Source organism: Schistocerca americana, chromosome 1 (genome assembly GCF_021461395.2).
Source record: "Schistocerca americana isolate TAMUIC-IGC-003095 chromosome 1, iqSchAmer2.1, whole genome shotgun sequence".
Classification (NCBI taxonomy): Eukaryota; Metazoa; Arthropoda; class Insecta; order Orthoptera; family Acrididae; genus Schistocerca; species Schistocerca americana.
In genome coordinates this window covers 846,303,210-846,319,221 of record NC_060119.1, presented here as the reverse complement: position 1 = coordinate 846,319,221, position 16,012 = coordinate 846,303,210, and the positions used below count along the sequence as shown (strand labels likewise).

At 39.2% G+C, this 16,012-nt stretch overlaps 1 protein-coding gene across 3 annotated transcripts in view; it reads left to right on the top strand.

Annotated features, from left to right (window-relative positions):
* Positions 1 to 16,012, top strand: part of LOC124613303 (protein outspread) — a 760,625-nt gene that overhangs the window by 736,247 nt on the left and 8,366 nt on the right. For 2 of the 3 annotated variants that reach the window (XM_047142013.1, XM_047142002.1), the window contains exon 25: positions 863 to 1,013. In XM_047142013.1, coding sequence (XP_046997969.1) covers positions 863 to 1,013 — 151 coding nt within the window. Of the gene's footprint in view, positions 1 to 862; positions 1,014 to 11,202; positions 11,337 to 16,012 lie in introns of all 3 variants that reach the window. The other variant, XR_006979633.1, reaches the window with a different exon arrangement.

Here is a 16,012-nt window from a genome sequence, read left to right as displayed (position 1 = left end):
GTAACCATTCAACCAACACCCACAACTTTTGAATATGGGTAAGAATTGTGTCCAAAGCATACATATCTTACTCAGCTACATCCCAGATATCACACCAATTGCCAACAGAAACTCTGACATATATCCTATTCACATAGCACACCGGGCCGTGCCAGTCACCATGGTGTCACCTGAACACAGGACCTATACCTAATTAAATTGCTCATGTGTGTAGTTGTTAGTGAATTAAGTATAGAATCTACACACCATATTTTTTGAAATATTTCCATCTTCTTACGTCTTTTGTAGTTCCTAAGAGGGACTTTCTTTTTAAAATTCTTTAGTGTCTTATAGCCCTTGGGCAAATAAGTTCCCAGAAATTTTCAACATAATTTTTATATCTCTTCATATTCTGTAGTTTTGATTTTTGCCTTTGCTTTTATAAGAGTCCTGTGGAAATATGTCCTGCGTTTGCAGTGATCATTCCCACAATAATTATTAAAATGATTTTAAGGCTAGTCGTCTGTCATCAGTCAAGATTTCGTTCATAGAAAGTTATGAATTTTTGCCCGTGAAGGGAAAGGAAAGTGTTGGAAGGATGTTATATGTTTTGTAGACATTGATATTATAATAGCATGTGGATGCTGACTAAAAATTGAACCCTACTCATCCTGATAAGGGCTCCAAGATCATAATTTTAGTGCTACCTCAATTAGTTACATGTTATTGAGTTCAGAATATATTGAAACTAGAATTTGCAGCTGTATACTGGGAAGCAAACAAAACCAAAAAAGAAGTTACCCAGTAGCTTATGTTACCTATGAATAGAATATTGATTTTATTTTTTTATTATGTGTACATGTATTTTGCATTTAATTTCCAGGAACAAACAACTGAGAGCACATTTAATGTCTGAAGCAAATGAGATTTCATCAGAAGATGCTGCAGAATTGTTAGAGCATCAGGAATCAAGATTGCAAGAAAAGTGTGCAGAAATACAGAAACTGCAACAGCAGTTGAATGTTGCACATGCTGTAAGTTTATTTGAGAAACTTTATATTTAAACTTGAGACATTGTAACACTGAACTGTATTAGGTATGAAAGTAGTTTGAAGACGGTAACCTAGTGTCTATGGAAAGGATATTGTGTAGACAGACATTATGAAGCATGTGTGAAAGGAAATATTTTTGTGGGTAGTGTGATTTGTAGTACAGTTCCTTTGTGTAGTTATTATTGTAGCACTCACTCCATTTTGTGTGAATATTTCTCTGTACGGTGCTTTGTACAGTGTTTCATAAGCTGCACTTGCATGCTATGGTTTTCAATTGTTATTGTTGTTAAAGAGCATATTAACATTCAATAAGAATAAGGTAAGTAAAATTTAACTTTTTAACAAGGATCTTTGTTCGAAAATGGGAAGAAGAGATGTGTAAAGCAGTGAGAAGTGTATAAACTGACTGCTTAACAGATGCAAATACAAGTAAAGTTCCTGTTGTGTTCAGGTTTGTGGAGCTGCAAAGGCTTGTTCAGCAGCTGAGAAAGAATATTCATGTACACAAGAAAAAAGTGCATCTAAGGTTCTGTGTCTCATGTTAATAAAATGACTCCCACTGAGTATATGGACAGACAGACAGACAGACAGATTTGGCTCATGTACGTTTGGCATGTTGTTACTGTACAACTTGCAAGGAAGTACTCAGAGATGTTATGGCTCTCAGTTCCTTCATTTTTGGGATAATGACGACTAAAATTAATGAGAAACAATTGATTCAAAATTGACTGCATCCATAATGTGGCATTACAACCCTTGTTCCGATGTAGACGTATAGCAGAAGTTAAACTTCCAGTTAATCAACCTTGCAATTGGTAGATATTGACTTACAGTTTCTCGTGAATGTGTTCATATTTTTGTTTACCAGGGTGTAAGTCGCCACAAAATGTTGAAGTCAGTCAGATAAGTTTCCTGATGAGCAGTTACAAATCTGAACATCGAGAGACTCCTTCTTGAGCAAAAATAGTTTCAACAGTCTTTGTAAAAATGTTAACTTCGTAAAAAAAGTGTCAGTGTTGTTAATCAAATTAGCACAACAACATCCATTTTTCATCAATTACAACATTCTCATTACGTAATTCAGTTGAAGACAGAGGTGGGGCACAGTTGCTGGCAGGATGTTGTCCTACACACTGGCCGTGCTTGGTGTGTATCAGTGGATGGCATATCATTCTGGCAGCAGTGACGAAGGTGCTGTCATTGGCCTTTTGCTGCACTCTTCCATAAGACATGAACCACACAGAAACAACCATTTATGTCCAAAACTATCATGACAACATTCAAATAAGAAATGAAATTCTGATTCTAATAACTTAGTGGATATCATGACAGTATATTTTGTAAAATGCATGTGGGTTTTTTTTTTTTTTTTTTTTTTTTTTTTTGCGGGGGGGGGGGGGGGGGGGGGGAGGGGTTAAAATAAATGCAGATGATGGTCAGACATACATTTTATACGTACTGTTGATAGTCGCCTTCCAAAATTGACAGTATATTATTTAGGCACCAAGTACACTGGGGTAGTAAGAATCCTTGTATAGCTGGTGCTAATTTCTGTTACACCACAATAGATAATTGAAAACTGAACATTTTGCGTCATTATATTTGGGGTCCACTTATGCTTATTTTGTGAGAAATTAAGATAAGAAATTCTTATGATTGCTGTTTATGTATGCATAAGGTAAACTACCTTCGATGAAAGCAGCACTAACCGAGTGACTGGCTGGGAAGTCGAGGACCTGTATTTGATTTCTATTTGTATTCTGCATTTTTTTCGTATTTATTTCTCTTCATATCGAAATTAGAGGGGGAATAGGAGGCTTCATAAGGTGAATATATCAATCAGGAATAATAACAAGGTAGATAAATAAATTCTTCAAACTACTTGGATTAGCAAAGAATGAAAATTTGGATCATCTATGTATGAAAACAACTCTGAGAAGGACTTTTCCGAATTCATCATGAGGGATCACGGACAACAGGTGGGTGAAATTTTGTTTGTACTGACATATGGGAAAAGTGCACACATGTGCAAGATTCCAGATATGCTATCCTCATTGCCTGTTAGTCACGGTATAGTTCTAAATTTCAAGGAGTGATGGTTTCCAGAAGTAATGTTATACATGACAATTGAAAGGAATAGTTCTTCATTATGTCTGTTGCAAACAATGAGCATACATGCAGAGAATTTTTATCCTATATCTGCAGAAAAAAATACATTTTGTGAAACAATATGGTGGTCTTCTGTTAGTAATAAATCACCCTTTTGTGTATTTAGTAGTATCAGGTTGTTCACTACAGTTTTCCAGTTGCACAATTTTAATAACAGAGGCTGCACAGCCTGAGAGCAGAGCTGAAATAAATATTTGTGAGCCTGTCACAGAAGAAACATACCTTATTAACCCTCAGATTCCCAACAATTTTGGTTTGGAGTGGGAGGAAACATGAAGAAAACATGTATATATCAAACGTATGTCCTCAGTTTCCCAGACAGGTGAATTAGTAACTCAGCCAGCACTGCTTTCATTGAAGGTCATTAACCTTACAGATATGTAAGCAGCAGTCACAAAAGTTTCTTTCCTCATTTTCTCTGAAAATAAGCATTAGAGGATCATGTAGATGATGATCATGAAATATGCTCAGTTTGCAGTTGTCTATTGATCCCATTAGTTTTGAGTCAGTTGTGTGACATGAACTGTAGGGGCAGTATTCTCAAAACCAGGGGTAGTGAACCAAAATGTCTCGGAGTCCTTTAGTTTTAGATGATGCACAAGTGACCTGCCAAGCATGAGCCAAACTAGTTGGCTGGGTCTTAGGCCTTTTCCTTCTGAGAGCTGTTACAGATTTATTGATCAATCAGCAATGACGTAATAAAATAACAGGGGGCATTTTCCATTTACAGACATTACATGACATTTGATTATGTTAAAGGTCAGCTCTTATTATTTGCATGATAAAGTTATGTTCTCCCTGAGTACAACTCTTAAACACTGATGACGATATCACAGTTCTTTGCAGAGTTTCCAACTTTATCACTATTTAATAGTTTTGTTTGATAAAAAGTCTTTATTACACTCACGTACATAGATGGTTATTCTGGAAGAATGCCTTTGGTCTAGACTATGACAATGCACAACAGTTTCAAAGATTTTCTGGCAATTGAGAAACATGGTGTCAACTGAGGTTTTGCTATATATATATACAGCCTTTTTTAAATGTTGCGAGTGTGCAGGTATCCCATAAAATCCAGTGACCTTCCCTCCTTCAAGAGAGCAATAGTCTCATGTGAAACAATTTCTGTAGATAGAATTTAATATTTCAGCCATCAGTTTGTCATCCTTCACTAGATTGCCAGTGTTTCCAGTGTGTAACTGAGCAATATGAGCAGCTGTTATTTTAAATCCAGAGTATGCTAACCAGGTACTCTACTCTGCTACCAGGCTTCCTTCAAAACCCAGATTTCAGCAATGAAAATTATTTTAACCCTTGGGATTTCAGCAGACTTTCCTTACAATGAATACCATTGTAACTGCCCCTTGGCCCATGGCTTAATGTACACCATATCTTGCACCATCAGAACACTAAAGATATTTTTGATTTTAACTCAAGGTATTGGCAGGCTATGTGTTTAAAAATCATACTCTCTTACCTATCCTACTCGGACAGCTGAATTTACACTTCATAAACATTTTTACTATCTAAACTGAACTTTGTTTCAAAATATCATCACATTGTATTGACAGTAACTTCTGAGAAGAACAATGCTAGGGATTTTGAGATTAAACTTTCTTCTTGCTCACAGCTTAAATCTTCCATTGGTGACCAATGGAATTACATAGCGTTATTTGTGTGTCCACGAAGAATAAAAAGATCAGGAGTTCAGGTAGTGATGGTTAACTGAGCAACCAAACATAGCTAGTAGTATTCAGTATGGCCAGAAGCTGGAAATGCCTTTTGAAACAATTCTAAAAATATGTGATACATCAATTAGCTGATGAATTCAGTAGAAACACCTTGCTCATGTGAGTTATGATACTACTACTCTGTGTATTTTTTGCTTTGTGCTTACTGGGTTGGGGTAGGGGATACTGAAAGAGAACAGTGAACCAAGAAGTTGTTATGAATTTACATTGTACCTCACTCTTAAGAAGTAGGTTTAATATTGTGGAATGCTTAAGACTATAGGAAGGTCATTATCTGCAGCTAAACCAAATTGTACTTGCTCAAAATATTAAATATCTTTGTGCATTATTTGGGGAGATGTTAATTTTGTATAGTACCACACAAACCATACCATGTAATATATATTTGATTACATGCCCAAATTCATCAAATAACTCTACTAATTTCTGTAGATTAGCACTTTGCCATTGTTTTTTACTAATATGCCTATTTTCGAGCAAAGTTGTAATTTAATACTATTTCACTCTATTTTTCAGAATGGGTTAAGGTCTCAATTTTGCATTGGTTTGTTCTCCAAAATCTTGGCACTTGCAGCTGGAATGTCACTCTATTCAAATACTGTCCTTTTGCATTACACACATTGTTCCTCTAATTCGTGTTTACTTTATACAGTATTTCTGGAAGGCTCATGTTATGTTCTTCTTTCATACAAGTTGGTTGAAATCGGAAGTAAATAGCAATGAAGTACTAAATTGAGATTGGAATATTTGTTGTAAGTACAGGCCAGATGCCAAATATGACAGTGTCTTTCTTGCAGTAAAGAGTTCAATAGTATCTACCGTAGTGAGGTTTTCACAGATTCTGACTTTGAATTAATCTGGGTGAAGTTAAGCATCAATGATGGGCCAAAAACAGTATGCTTTTATAGACCAACTGTAGTGCTAGAATGCTTCAGAGAGAACATTCAGAATTTCGTTAATAAGTTTCCTGATCATGCTGTTGTATTTAGTTGGGGGGGGGGGGAGTGCAGTTGTATTTAGGGAGGGGGGGGGTGTCTCCATCTTGCTAAATACAGACATTGATGTCAGAGACAATGACTTGTGTGACATTATTCAGAATGTCTTGTGTGGAAATTCCTTTGAGCAGACAGTTAGGAAACCAGACCTCCAAGCAACAGATAATTATGAACTTTTTGAATCAGTTAGTGTAGAGGAGAGTATCAGTGGTCAGAAGGCTGTGATAACGTCTATGATTAAGGGCATACTAAGAAAGGTGGGAAATAAATTTTCCTTAGCAAGATTGCAAGGATACAAATTGCTGAGTGTCTGAATGGTCAACATCAAGTATTCAGAGCTGAGTACAAATGTGTGGGGTACAAATCAAAATTCAAAAGCATCATTCAATATGCCTTTGACAAGTATGTTCCAAGCCAAGTCTTAAGTGATGGGAAAGACTCACTGTTGCTTAATAGCTGTGTTAGGAAACTGCAATGTAAACAAAGAGAGCTTCATTCTGAAAAATGAAAGCTAAAAAATGTAAAAATTAGCATAAGGAGACCAATGAGAGAAGCATCCAGTGTCTTTGAAATTAAAATTTTGCCAACCGCTATGACTGAAAACTCTAAGAAGATGGGAAGTAAAACGAGTGAGCATTTTGAAATGAACTATTCACTCACTCAGCGACCATACTGGCACTGAAACAGAAGCTAATGGAGATAGGGCCAAAATACTGAATTCGCTCTTCTGAAATTGTTTCACCACGAAAGATAGTGATGTAGTCCCTCCTTTAAATTGTCTTACAAAAGTCTAAATGGAAGTGAGACATCCAGTCAAGGAGCAGAAAAGCAACTACAATCACTTAGTAGTGGAAAGGCAACAAGACCAAGTAAGATACCTTTAAAATTGTACAGAGATGATGCAAAAGAACTGGATTACCTTGTAACAGCAGTTTATGCAACGTTGCTGAGCAACAAAGGGTACCTAGCACTGGAAAAAGCACACGTCATTCTGATCTTCAGGAAGGTGATATGACAGATAACATAATTACAGACCTTACATCGCTGGCAACAGTCTGTTGTAGAAGTATGGAATATGTTTTGTGCTCATGTGTTACGACGATTTTTAAAAAAGAAAATATCTGATACAAATGTGAAATTGGATTCCATAAATAGAGATCTTGTAAAATTCGGTTCGCTTTGTTACTCCACGAGATTGATACTGCTGCAGAATGGTGCAGGTCTGGCAGTTGACTCCAAAAATAAATAAATGTAACTTATTGTGCATACATAGGAGAAGAGATCCACTGTTGTACAGCATTGACGACAAAAGGGTGGAAAAATATTGGCGAGTAACTATCCAGAGTGACCTTAAATGGAATGACCAATTACAAACAAATAGTAGGAAAAGCAGATTACAGACTGCGACTGGTAGAACAAATATTCAAGAAATGTAACTCACCCACAAAAGAAGTGGCTTACAAAATACTTGTTCAACCAATTCTTGAATATTCCTCATCACTGTGGGACCCTTACAAGTATGGCTAATGGAAGAGATCGAGAAGATCCAACAAAGAGCACTGTGCTTTGTCACATGATCGTGGGGACCATGTAGTTGGCACGAGAGCATTATAGAGGAGCTGATCAAACTCCAGTGGTAGACTCGACAAGAGGGGCATTGTGCAACATGAAGAGATTTAGTATTGACAGTCAGAGAGAATACATTCCAGGAAGAGTTGGACAACACATTCATCCCACATATATCTCACAAAATGACCACAATGAGAAAATTAGAGAAATTATAGCTAATACAGAGGTTTACAGACACTCATTCTTCCCAAATGCCATTCACAGATGGAACAGGGATGGACAATGGTATAAGAAGTACTCTCCGCCATACACAGTTAGATGACTTGCTGTGTACTGATGCAGATGTAGAAAATTCTGCTGCTCTTATTCTATTTCCAGTGGTGAACATCCTGCCTTCATTGTAGATGTTTGTTATATTATGTCAAGTTACCAGATTCATGCCAGTTTTCCCTGGAATGACCCCACTTCACTCAGTTGCTCCTCAGTCTTAAAATGTCTGTTTTTCGCCACTTCTTTGGGTGGGAAGAAATATCAGTTCCATAAATGTATTGTGAATCTGGTCTGTCATTTTGCAAATTCACCATCTACCATCTGAAGAAAAATAGTAACTTCTCAAATTAGCTGTAATCTCCCATATTCTAAATTTCAGTGGAAATTCTATACTCTTTCATAATCATTTTCACAGGCTGTATGTACTGTTCTCATGAAACTTTTAAGACTTCCCCAAGAAATTATTAGGGAAACAGTTTCTGCCATCTTAAGAAAGTTAGCATTTTTGCACTGAAAATTGAAGTACATTTCAATTGTTTATCATCTCTACGGAACCCAAAATTCGCTGCCTCAACTGAGTATTTTTACTTCATGCTGATAAATAATTCTGCACCCAAGTACAATTGTCATACCTCTCAATAAAAAAAGGGTTTTTTACCACATTTATGCCATCCAAAATGACTGCCAATATTTCCTCGCTTCTTTCTACACATTATTTAGTATGTCTTACCAGACTAAACCAGACATGTGCTTTTGTATTCCTTGTAACTATGTTCTCAATATTTTTGCCAGATAACAATGCTGCTTTGCCCTTCAGTGTACCACAGTCTTTAACAATGCTACTTTATTTCCAGAGAAAATGAGACCCCTCTCACCGGTTCATTTACGGTTTACCGTGTGAAGTGTCTTATTAAAAAAAATCCTGAAGTATCGTGTAAAGTTCTGGTAGCACTTTTCTTTGGAAATTGGGTGCTCATTCCTTCGCAAATGCATCCCAGTTGTGTACATGCATATCTAAATTATGTGACATGTTTTGTTGTTAATTTCTACATCTCCTTCTGCCTTCACTCAGTATTTACTTTTACTCTACTGAAACTGAATATTGTGTTGAAATTGACGACATCTGATAAGTCCTGATTTGTAATTATTTTAAAAATGGTGTTCGCATTAAGTTCGTGCAGTGTACATAAAAAGTTTGGACAACTAATGCAGTACAGTTCAGTGTCATCCAGAAAACGAAGTTTGCATTTGATTCCAAAAAATGCTGCGTTGTTTTTCCTAATTTTTTCCTGGGGAAAATGAAGTTACAGGGCAGATAACAAGATACTCACAGAAAGGGAATACGTGCTTGAAATTCAGATTAGACATTCATAGCTTGTTTCACTTTACCAGTATATGGTATGTACTTGCAATATGATGAAACGTTCAATCATCGCATGCCTTGCTGGTAACCCAGTCCACTGTAACATATGATTGGTGTTATACTAAATTCCAGAAACAAGTGTGAAAGTGAGCGTGGAACTGGTGGGATTCGTATACTATCCCTTGCTGAGTATATACTGTTAACATGGCTGATAACTGAGCTTTTTTCAGTCATCTCATTGATTATGATGTGCTTTACTGTCAGAGGTTTTTCCATAACAAATCTGCTTATTTCAATGTTGATGTTTAATGTTAATGTTTAATTCCTCTAAAATATAAATGATCAAAGTAGCTGTGGGGCCTGTGGTGGTGGTGGTGGTGGTGGTGGTGGTGGCAGCTTCGTGTGTTTTTCTTAAAAATAGTTTTTATTGTGGTAATAAAGCATTCTGTTAGAAAGTTCTTTGCGTCAATGAACCTCTAATATTTCAGTAACAAACATGGTGTTCACTATTTGTACATGGAATATATGTCACAGAATATATCCAGATTGCATTTTGTAGTTGAGAATGTGACAGTGGTAACAACCAGTAAAATTTTTTTGTTCTGTAAATCATACTAATACTGAAAATACTCACGAATAGTTAGAAATTTTATGTAACTGTCTTTTTATTTAATACGGATTGAATTTCTCCTGACTAAATGTGCTAGCACAAATATTTGTAGACTTTGCCTAACTGTAGTTACATGACTTGTATAATGTTTTTGCTTGATTATGAGACAGATGAGATGTGATGAAGACTTTTAAGCTCAGATGTCTAATTTTTTCAAAGTTAAACAGTGGAAATTCCAGACTGGAATAATGACAGTATTATGAACAGGGCAGATTGGTAGTCACCATGTAGAAAAGATGTTGAGTTACAGACAGGCACACTAAAAAGACTTTAAACTTCTGAGCTTTTGACCAAAAGGCCTTCTTCTAAAGTAGGCAACATACACACATTCACTCATGCACATCTCACACACACACTACCACTGTCTCTGGTCAGTCTGGCCTCTTTGGCCAGAGCTATAGGTTTGCTTGTGTGTGTGTGTGTGTGTGTGTGTGTGTGTGTGTGTGTGTGTCATGCTTGCATGAATGTGTGTGTGTTGTCTGCTTTAGAAGAAGGCCTTTTGTTGGAAAGCTCACATGTGTAGCAGTATTTTCGGTGCCTGTCTGTGACTCGACATCTCCTATATGTGGTGAGTAGTAATTTATCCTTTTCGTAATATTGTCATTTTGTTGTTTGTAGAAGTAAATTGTAAACTGGATATTACTGTGAGTCTGTTGTCTAGGGTCAGCTACACACAGAGAAAAGTGACTGTTTTGCTCGTTTGCTTTAAGTGTGTGTTTGCTAGTTCATATCTGTACTTCAGTATTATCACTGAATTTTCACCATTGATGCCCTCCCAGTACCATCCGTTTTCAGACATACTTTTCCATAATCATTTGGGACACCTTCTTAGAGAAAGCAGTGAAATGGAACAGTAAACTTCTTTCATTATAATCAATCAAAATATCACAATTGGGTTAGTTTCTTTGTTTCTTATTGTTGGTAGATCTCTTTTGGCAGGGCTGAATTGTCTCAGGTGTTTTATCAGTAGTGCCATATATTCTGATCTCTCAACATACCTTTCTTTGAGCTTTTGATTTTTAATATTTTCCTCCGATCATGTTCATAAAAGGCATCACATACGATATGTAAACCAGTTACATTTCCATTTTTAAGTTGGAAGATGACAATTCAGAATTGAATATAGGCAGCTTAGTCACCAACGACATATTAAATACTGCCAAGTAACACAGTAACTCTGCCTGTAATTTCTCCTAAGACTTGGCTTAATTGCAGTCCTCCTCCTTTCATCCCCTTTGAAATCTAATATCTACATGAAATACCATGGGAGTCCTCACCAAAACTTTTAGACAATTTTTAAGAAAGATTAGAACAGCATCTATTGGTCAAGTTCAGTTGTTGTGCTTGTGTCACAATGTGTTGCTTGTGTGTGTTAAACTAACAGCATGGGGAGGAGCTGAGTGCCCTGTGCTCACGCTTACGATGAGTGCGGTGGTTGCCATGGTGATGGGGCTGTGCTGACAGCTCTGTGGAATAGACTGCAACAGTTGGCAACTGCATGGCCACCACATGAGAAAGGTATGCATTTCTAACCTGTTAAGAAGCTATAACTGTCCTAAAACTACATCTCTCTCTGCAAATCTTGGTACAGCGCATGTCAGAGAAGGCTGATGTGCCCATTGCAGCGTGTTCAAAAGGTATGCATTTGTACACAACAGAGTTGACATTTATTTGTTATTTGTGTGTGTGTGTGTGTGTGTGTGGTGTGTGTGTGTGTGTGTGTGTGTGTGTGTTTTTTTTTTTGTTTACAGTATGATCTATTTTGGTTTGGTGAAGTATTGTAAATTGTGTACCAGTTGTGAAAGCTTCGGTTCATACAGTTTTCAAATCTAATTTAGTACGTTTTATTTTTATTTATTTATTTATTTTATTATTTGTTGTTGTTGTTGTTGTAGAGAAATATAGTCTAGCTTTCACTGTTAGAGCATTAAACATAGTGCCTAGTAAAAATGCAAATTATTGTTGTGTGTTAAATTAAACATTGGAAAAGCAATAAGAAAGTAATATCCTCGTGGTTGACTCCTCCCCTTTTAAATGTCTTTTAATATATTATATTCTGATTGTCAAAGTTTGTAAGTAAGTAGAAGTACAAGATTTATTTCACAGAATCATTTACAAAGTCAGAAATGGTATAAATATAAATTAGGTTAAAGGATACCACACACTGAAAAGCAGAAGCATTGAGTTGTCGATAGGCATGCATAAAGGAAAGAAAACTTGCTAGCTTTCAGAGCTATTGTGCCTCTGCCCTTACATTGTGCTGAGTGGACTAACAGTGCTAATGCTTTGTTTCTCAGCAGGTGGACTGGCTTTGGGTGGGGGTGTGTTGGGTGGGATGGGAAGACAGACAGGGTGGCAGGAGGCAGGGAGAGGGACATGGGGTAGATGGCTAGTGGCTTGGAGGAAGTCTGTCATTTTGCTGACTAGGAATGTGGGAAGCAGGGTTGATAGGTACATGGGCTAGTCATGTAATGCACAATTGTAGGTGACTGTTGGGAGTGGAGCACATTGAAGGTGGTGATGTGATGTGAATTGGGAGGTGATTACAGAATGGAGAGAGGGGAAACGGTTGGGTGGAGGGTGTGAGGAAAGTGGGTTACCCAAGATTGAAGTCTGGATAGTTACAGGTGCGGAGGATGTGTTGTATGGATAACCCCCATTGCATAGTTCAGAGAAGCTGGTCATGAGGGAAGGAACAAGATGCTACAGATTGTGAAGTAGCCATTTGAATATGATTAAGTTGTGCTCAGCTGCATGTTGTGCCACCGGATGGTCAACTTTGTTCATGGCAACAGTGTGGCAGTGACCATTCATCCTGGTGGATAGCTGGTTGACATAAAAAGCTGTGCAGCGTTTCCAGGAGAGTTGGTATGTGACATGCCGGCTTTCACAGGTTGCACGTCCTCTGATGGGGGTAGGATAAGCCTGTCACAGAACTGGATTAGGAGATGCTGGGTGTATGTATTGAGTGGGTCTTGCACCCTGGTCTGCCTCAAGGATATGATACCTATGGCAAGGCGTTGGGAGTGGGAATGCCATAGGGATGGACTAGGATGTTGTGTAGGTTGGGTGGATAACGGAGAACCACTTTAGGAGTGGTGGGAAAGATCTTGCATAGAATGTATTTCATTGCAGGGCAGGATGAGTGATAACCAAAGCCTTGGCAAATGATGTGGTTCAGTTGTTCCAGTCCAGCATGATATTGGGTTCAATCCTTTGTAGCTGATGGGCAGTATGTGAGGACTAGGTTTTGGGAATGGGGAGGGGTATTGCCTGTCTGTGAAGGCCTTGTTGAGGCCTTCAGCATACTGGGCAAAGCATTTCTCGTCACTGGAGATACATCATGCACAAGCGGCAAGGCTGAATGGGAGGGAGTTTTTGTTGTGGAAAGAATAGCAGCTGTTGAAATGTAGGTATGATAGATGGTTAGTGGGTTTAATGTGGTAAGAGATGTGGATGGAACCATCAGAAATGTGGAGATGTACATCCAGGAAGGTGCCATGTTTGGTACAGGAGGACCAGGTGAAGCAAGTAGGAGAGCAGGTTGTGAAGGAATGTGGATAGGGTGTCTTGGTCTGAAGCCAGATCTCAGCAGTGAACCCAAAACAGACTATGGGTTGGGAGTTTTGGGAAGCTAGAAAGGTATCCTCTAGATGGCTTCTGCCAACTCTATGGCTCCTCCACCTACAAGCTCTGCCAGGGTGATCCCAGCCAGAAGTCTGGAATAACCTCAAATCCCAACTGAAATCCTTAGGCCCTTCCCAGAACCTCTCCTCCAAGGCCAATTCCTTCATCATCTGCCCCCCCCCCCCCCCCCCCCCCCCCCCCACACACACACACACACACACACATCTTTTGCATGCTCCCCAAAATCCACAAACCTAACAGTCCTGGAGAGCCCATTGTAGCTGGCTATTGTGCACCCACTGAAAGAATTTCCACCTTTGTTGACCATTACCTCCAACCAGTTGCCCAAATTTCCACCATCCCCAACCCTTTACCCACTGGATTCCTACTCATCACTGTTCACACCACCACTTCTATATACCAACATCCCTCATGCCCATGGCCTTGCTGCTATTGAACACTACCTTTGCCAACGTCTTTCAGACTCCAAACCCACCACATCATTTCTTATATACCCTACAGTACATATTCTGACCTACAACTATGTTTCCACAGATGGGAAGACGTACAAAAAACAAATCTATAGCACAGCCATTGGTATCCACATCACACCTAATGCCAACCTCTTTCAAGAGGAAACCTTCCTAAGATCCCAAAACACCCAATCCCCTAAGCTGATTTAGGTTCATTGTTGATATCTTACTTTGGGTCAGTACACCCTATTCACATTCCTTCACAACCTCAACACCTTACCTCCCACCTGCTTCACCTGGTCCTCCTCTACCAATACGCCACCTTCCTGGATGTTCATCTCCACCGGTCTGATGGCTCCATTCACAACTCTGTCTGCATTAAACCCACTAATAACCTGCATTTTGACAGCTGCCATCTTTTCCACAATAAAAACTCCTTTCCACACAGCCTTACTATTTGTGGTCAATGTATCTGCTGAGATGAGAAATGCATTGCCCAGTATGCAGAAGTCCTCAACAAGACCTTCACAGACGTGCAATACCCCCCCCCCCCCCTCCCCTCCAAAACCTAATCCACAGACAGATTTCCTGTGCCATATCCCCACACACTGCCCATCTTCCAACCACTGCCCAAGAATCAGCTACAAAGGATTGAACCCAATATCATGCTGGACTGGAACAATTGAACCACATCATTGCCTGGGCTTTGATTATCACTCATCCAGCCCTGCAATGAAGTACATTCTATGCAAGATCCTTCTCACCACTACTAAAGTGATTGTCCATTGCCCACCCAACCTGCACAACATCCTTGTCCATCCCTATGGTGCTCCCACTCCCAACGCTTTGGCATAGGTATCATATCCTTGTGGCAGACGGTGCAAGACCTACCCAATACACTCACCCAGCATCTCCTAGTCCAGTTCTGTCACAGGCATATCCTACCCTATCAGAGACTGGGCAACCTGTGAAAACAGCCATGTCATATAACAATACTGCTGCAAACTACTAACCAACTGTTCACCAGGACGGATGGCACTGCCAAACTCTTGCCAAGTACAAAGTTGACCACCCAGTAGCACAGTATGCAGCTCAGCACACAACATGCTTAATTTCAGTGGCTGTTCCCTCTACCACTAGCTTCTCTGAACTACGCAGATGGGAGTTATCCTTACAGTGCATTCTCCACTCCCATAATGATCCTGGACTCCATGTCAGGTAACTCACCCTGCACCCAACAGTTTCCCCTGCCTTGATCCTGTCGTCCCCTCCAAATTCATGTCGCCACGTTGTCTCCAGCATTCACTGCTCCCACCAGTAACTACAATCATGTGTTACATACCTAGCCTATATACCTGCCACCTCACCCTCCTGCATTTGTAGCTGGCAAACCAATGGATTCTTCTAAGCTGCTAGCCATCCACCCTCAGTCCCTCTCCCTGCCTCGTGCCTCCCTGTCCCTCTACCCACCCCATATGACACGACTCCCATCACAACCAATCCACCTCAGAGAAATGAAGCATTGGCACTGTTAATCCAGCCGGAACTATAAAGGGGCACAGATAGTGTGTGTGTGTGTGTGTGTGTGTGTGTGTGTGTGTGTGTGTGTGTGGGGGGGGGGGGGGGGGGGGGGGTGGGGGGGGGGGGTGTTACTCTAGCTCATCAAAGAACAAGATAGCAAGTTTTCTTTCAGCAATTGGATCATACCCCTGCACAGTGTGTGTGAAGTGTGGTTCTCTTTACCCATTCACTGTATACTTACCACAAATCCATTTTCTTAACTTAAATTTTTGTACACCTTTCATCCCCCCCCCCCCCCCCCCCCCCCCCCCCCCCCAAATCCATTCTATTTTTCCCCTCATTCCCTCCATATTTTTTACTGAACTTTGTTATGTAGAAATTTGTTTTTAATAAATAAATGAGATGAGAGAAACAGTTTATGGCTGAGTTGGTCAGTGTTCCTAATACTAACCTAAAAATTTGGTTTCAGTTTGTTATTTTGCAGAAGTTTCAAAAATTTTAGAACTAAGAACTCTACCCCACAAAATATCCTTCAGTTTCGTTAAAGAGTTATTTATGACAAACTTCATTAAA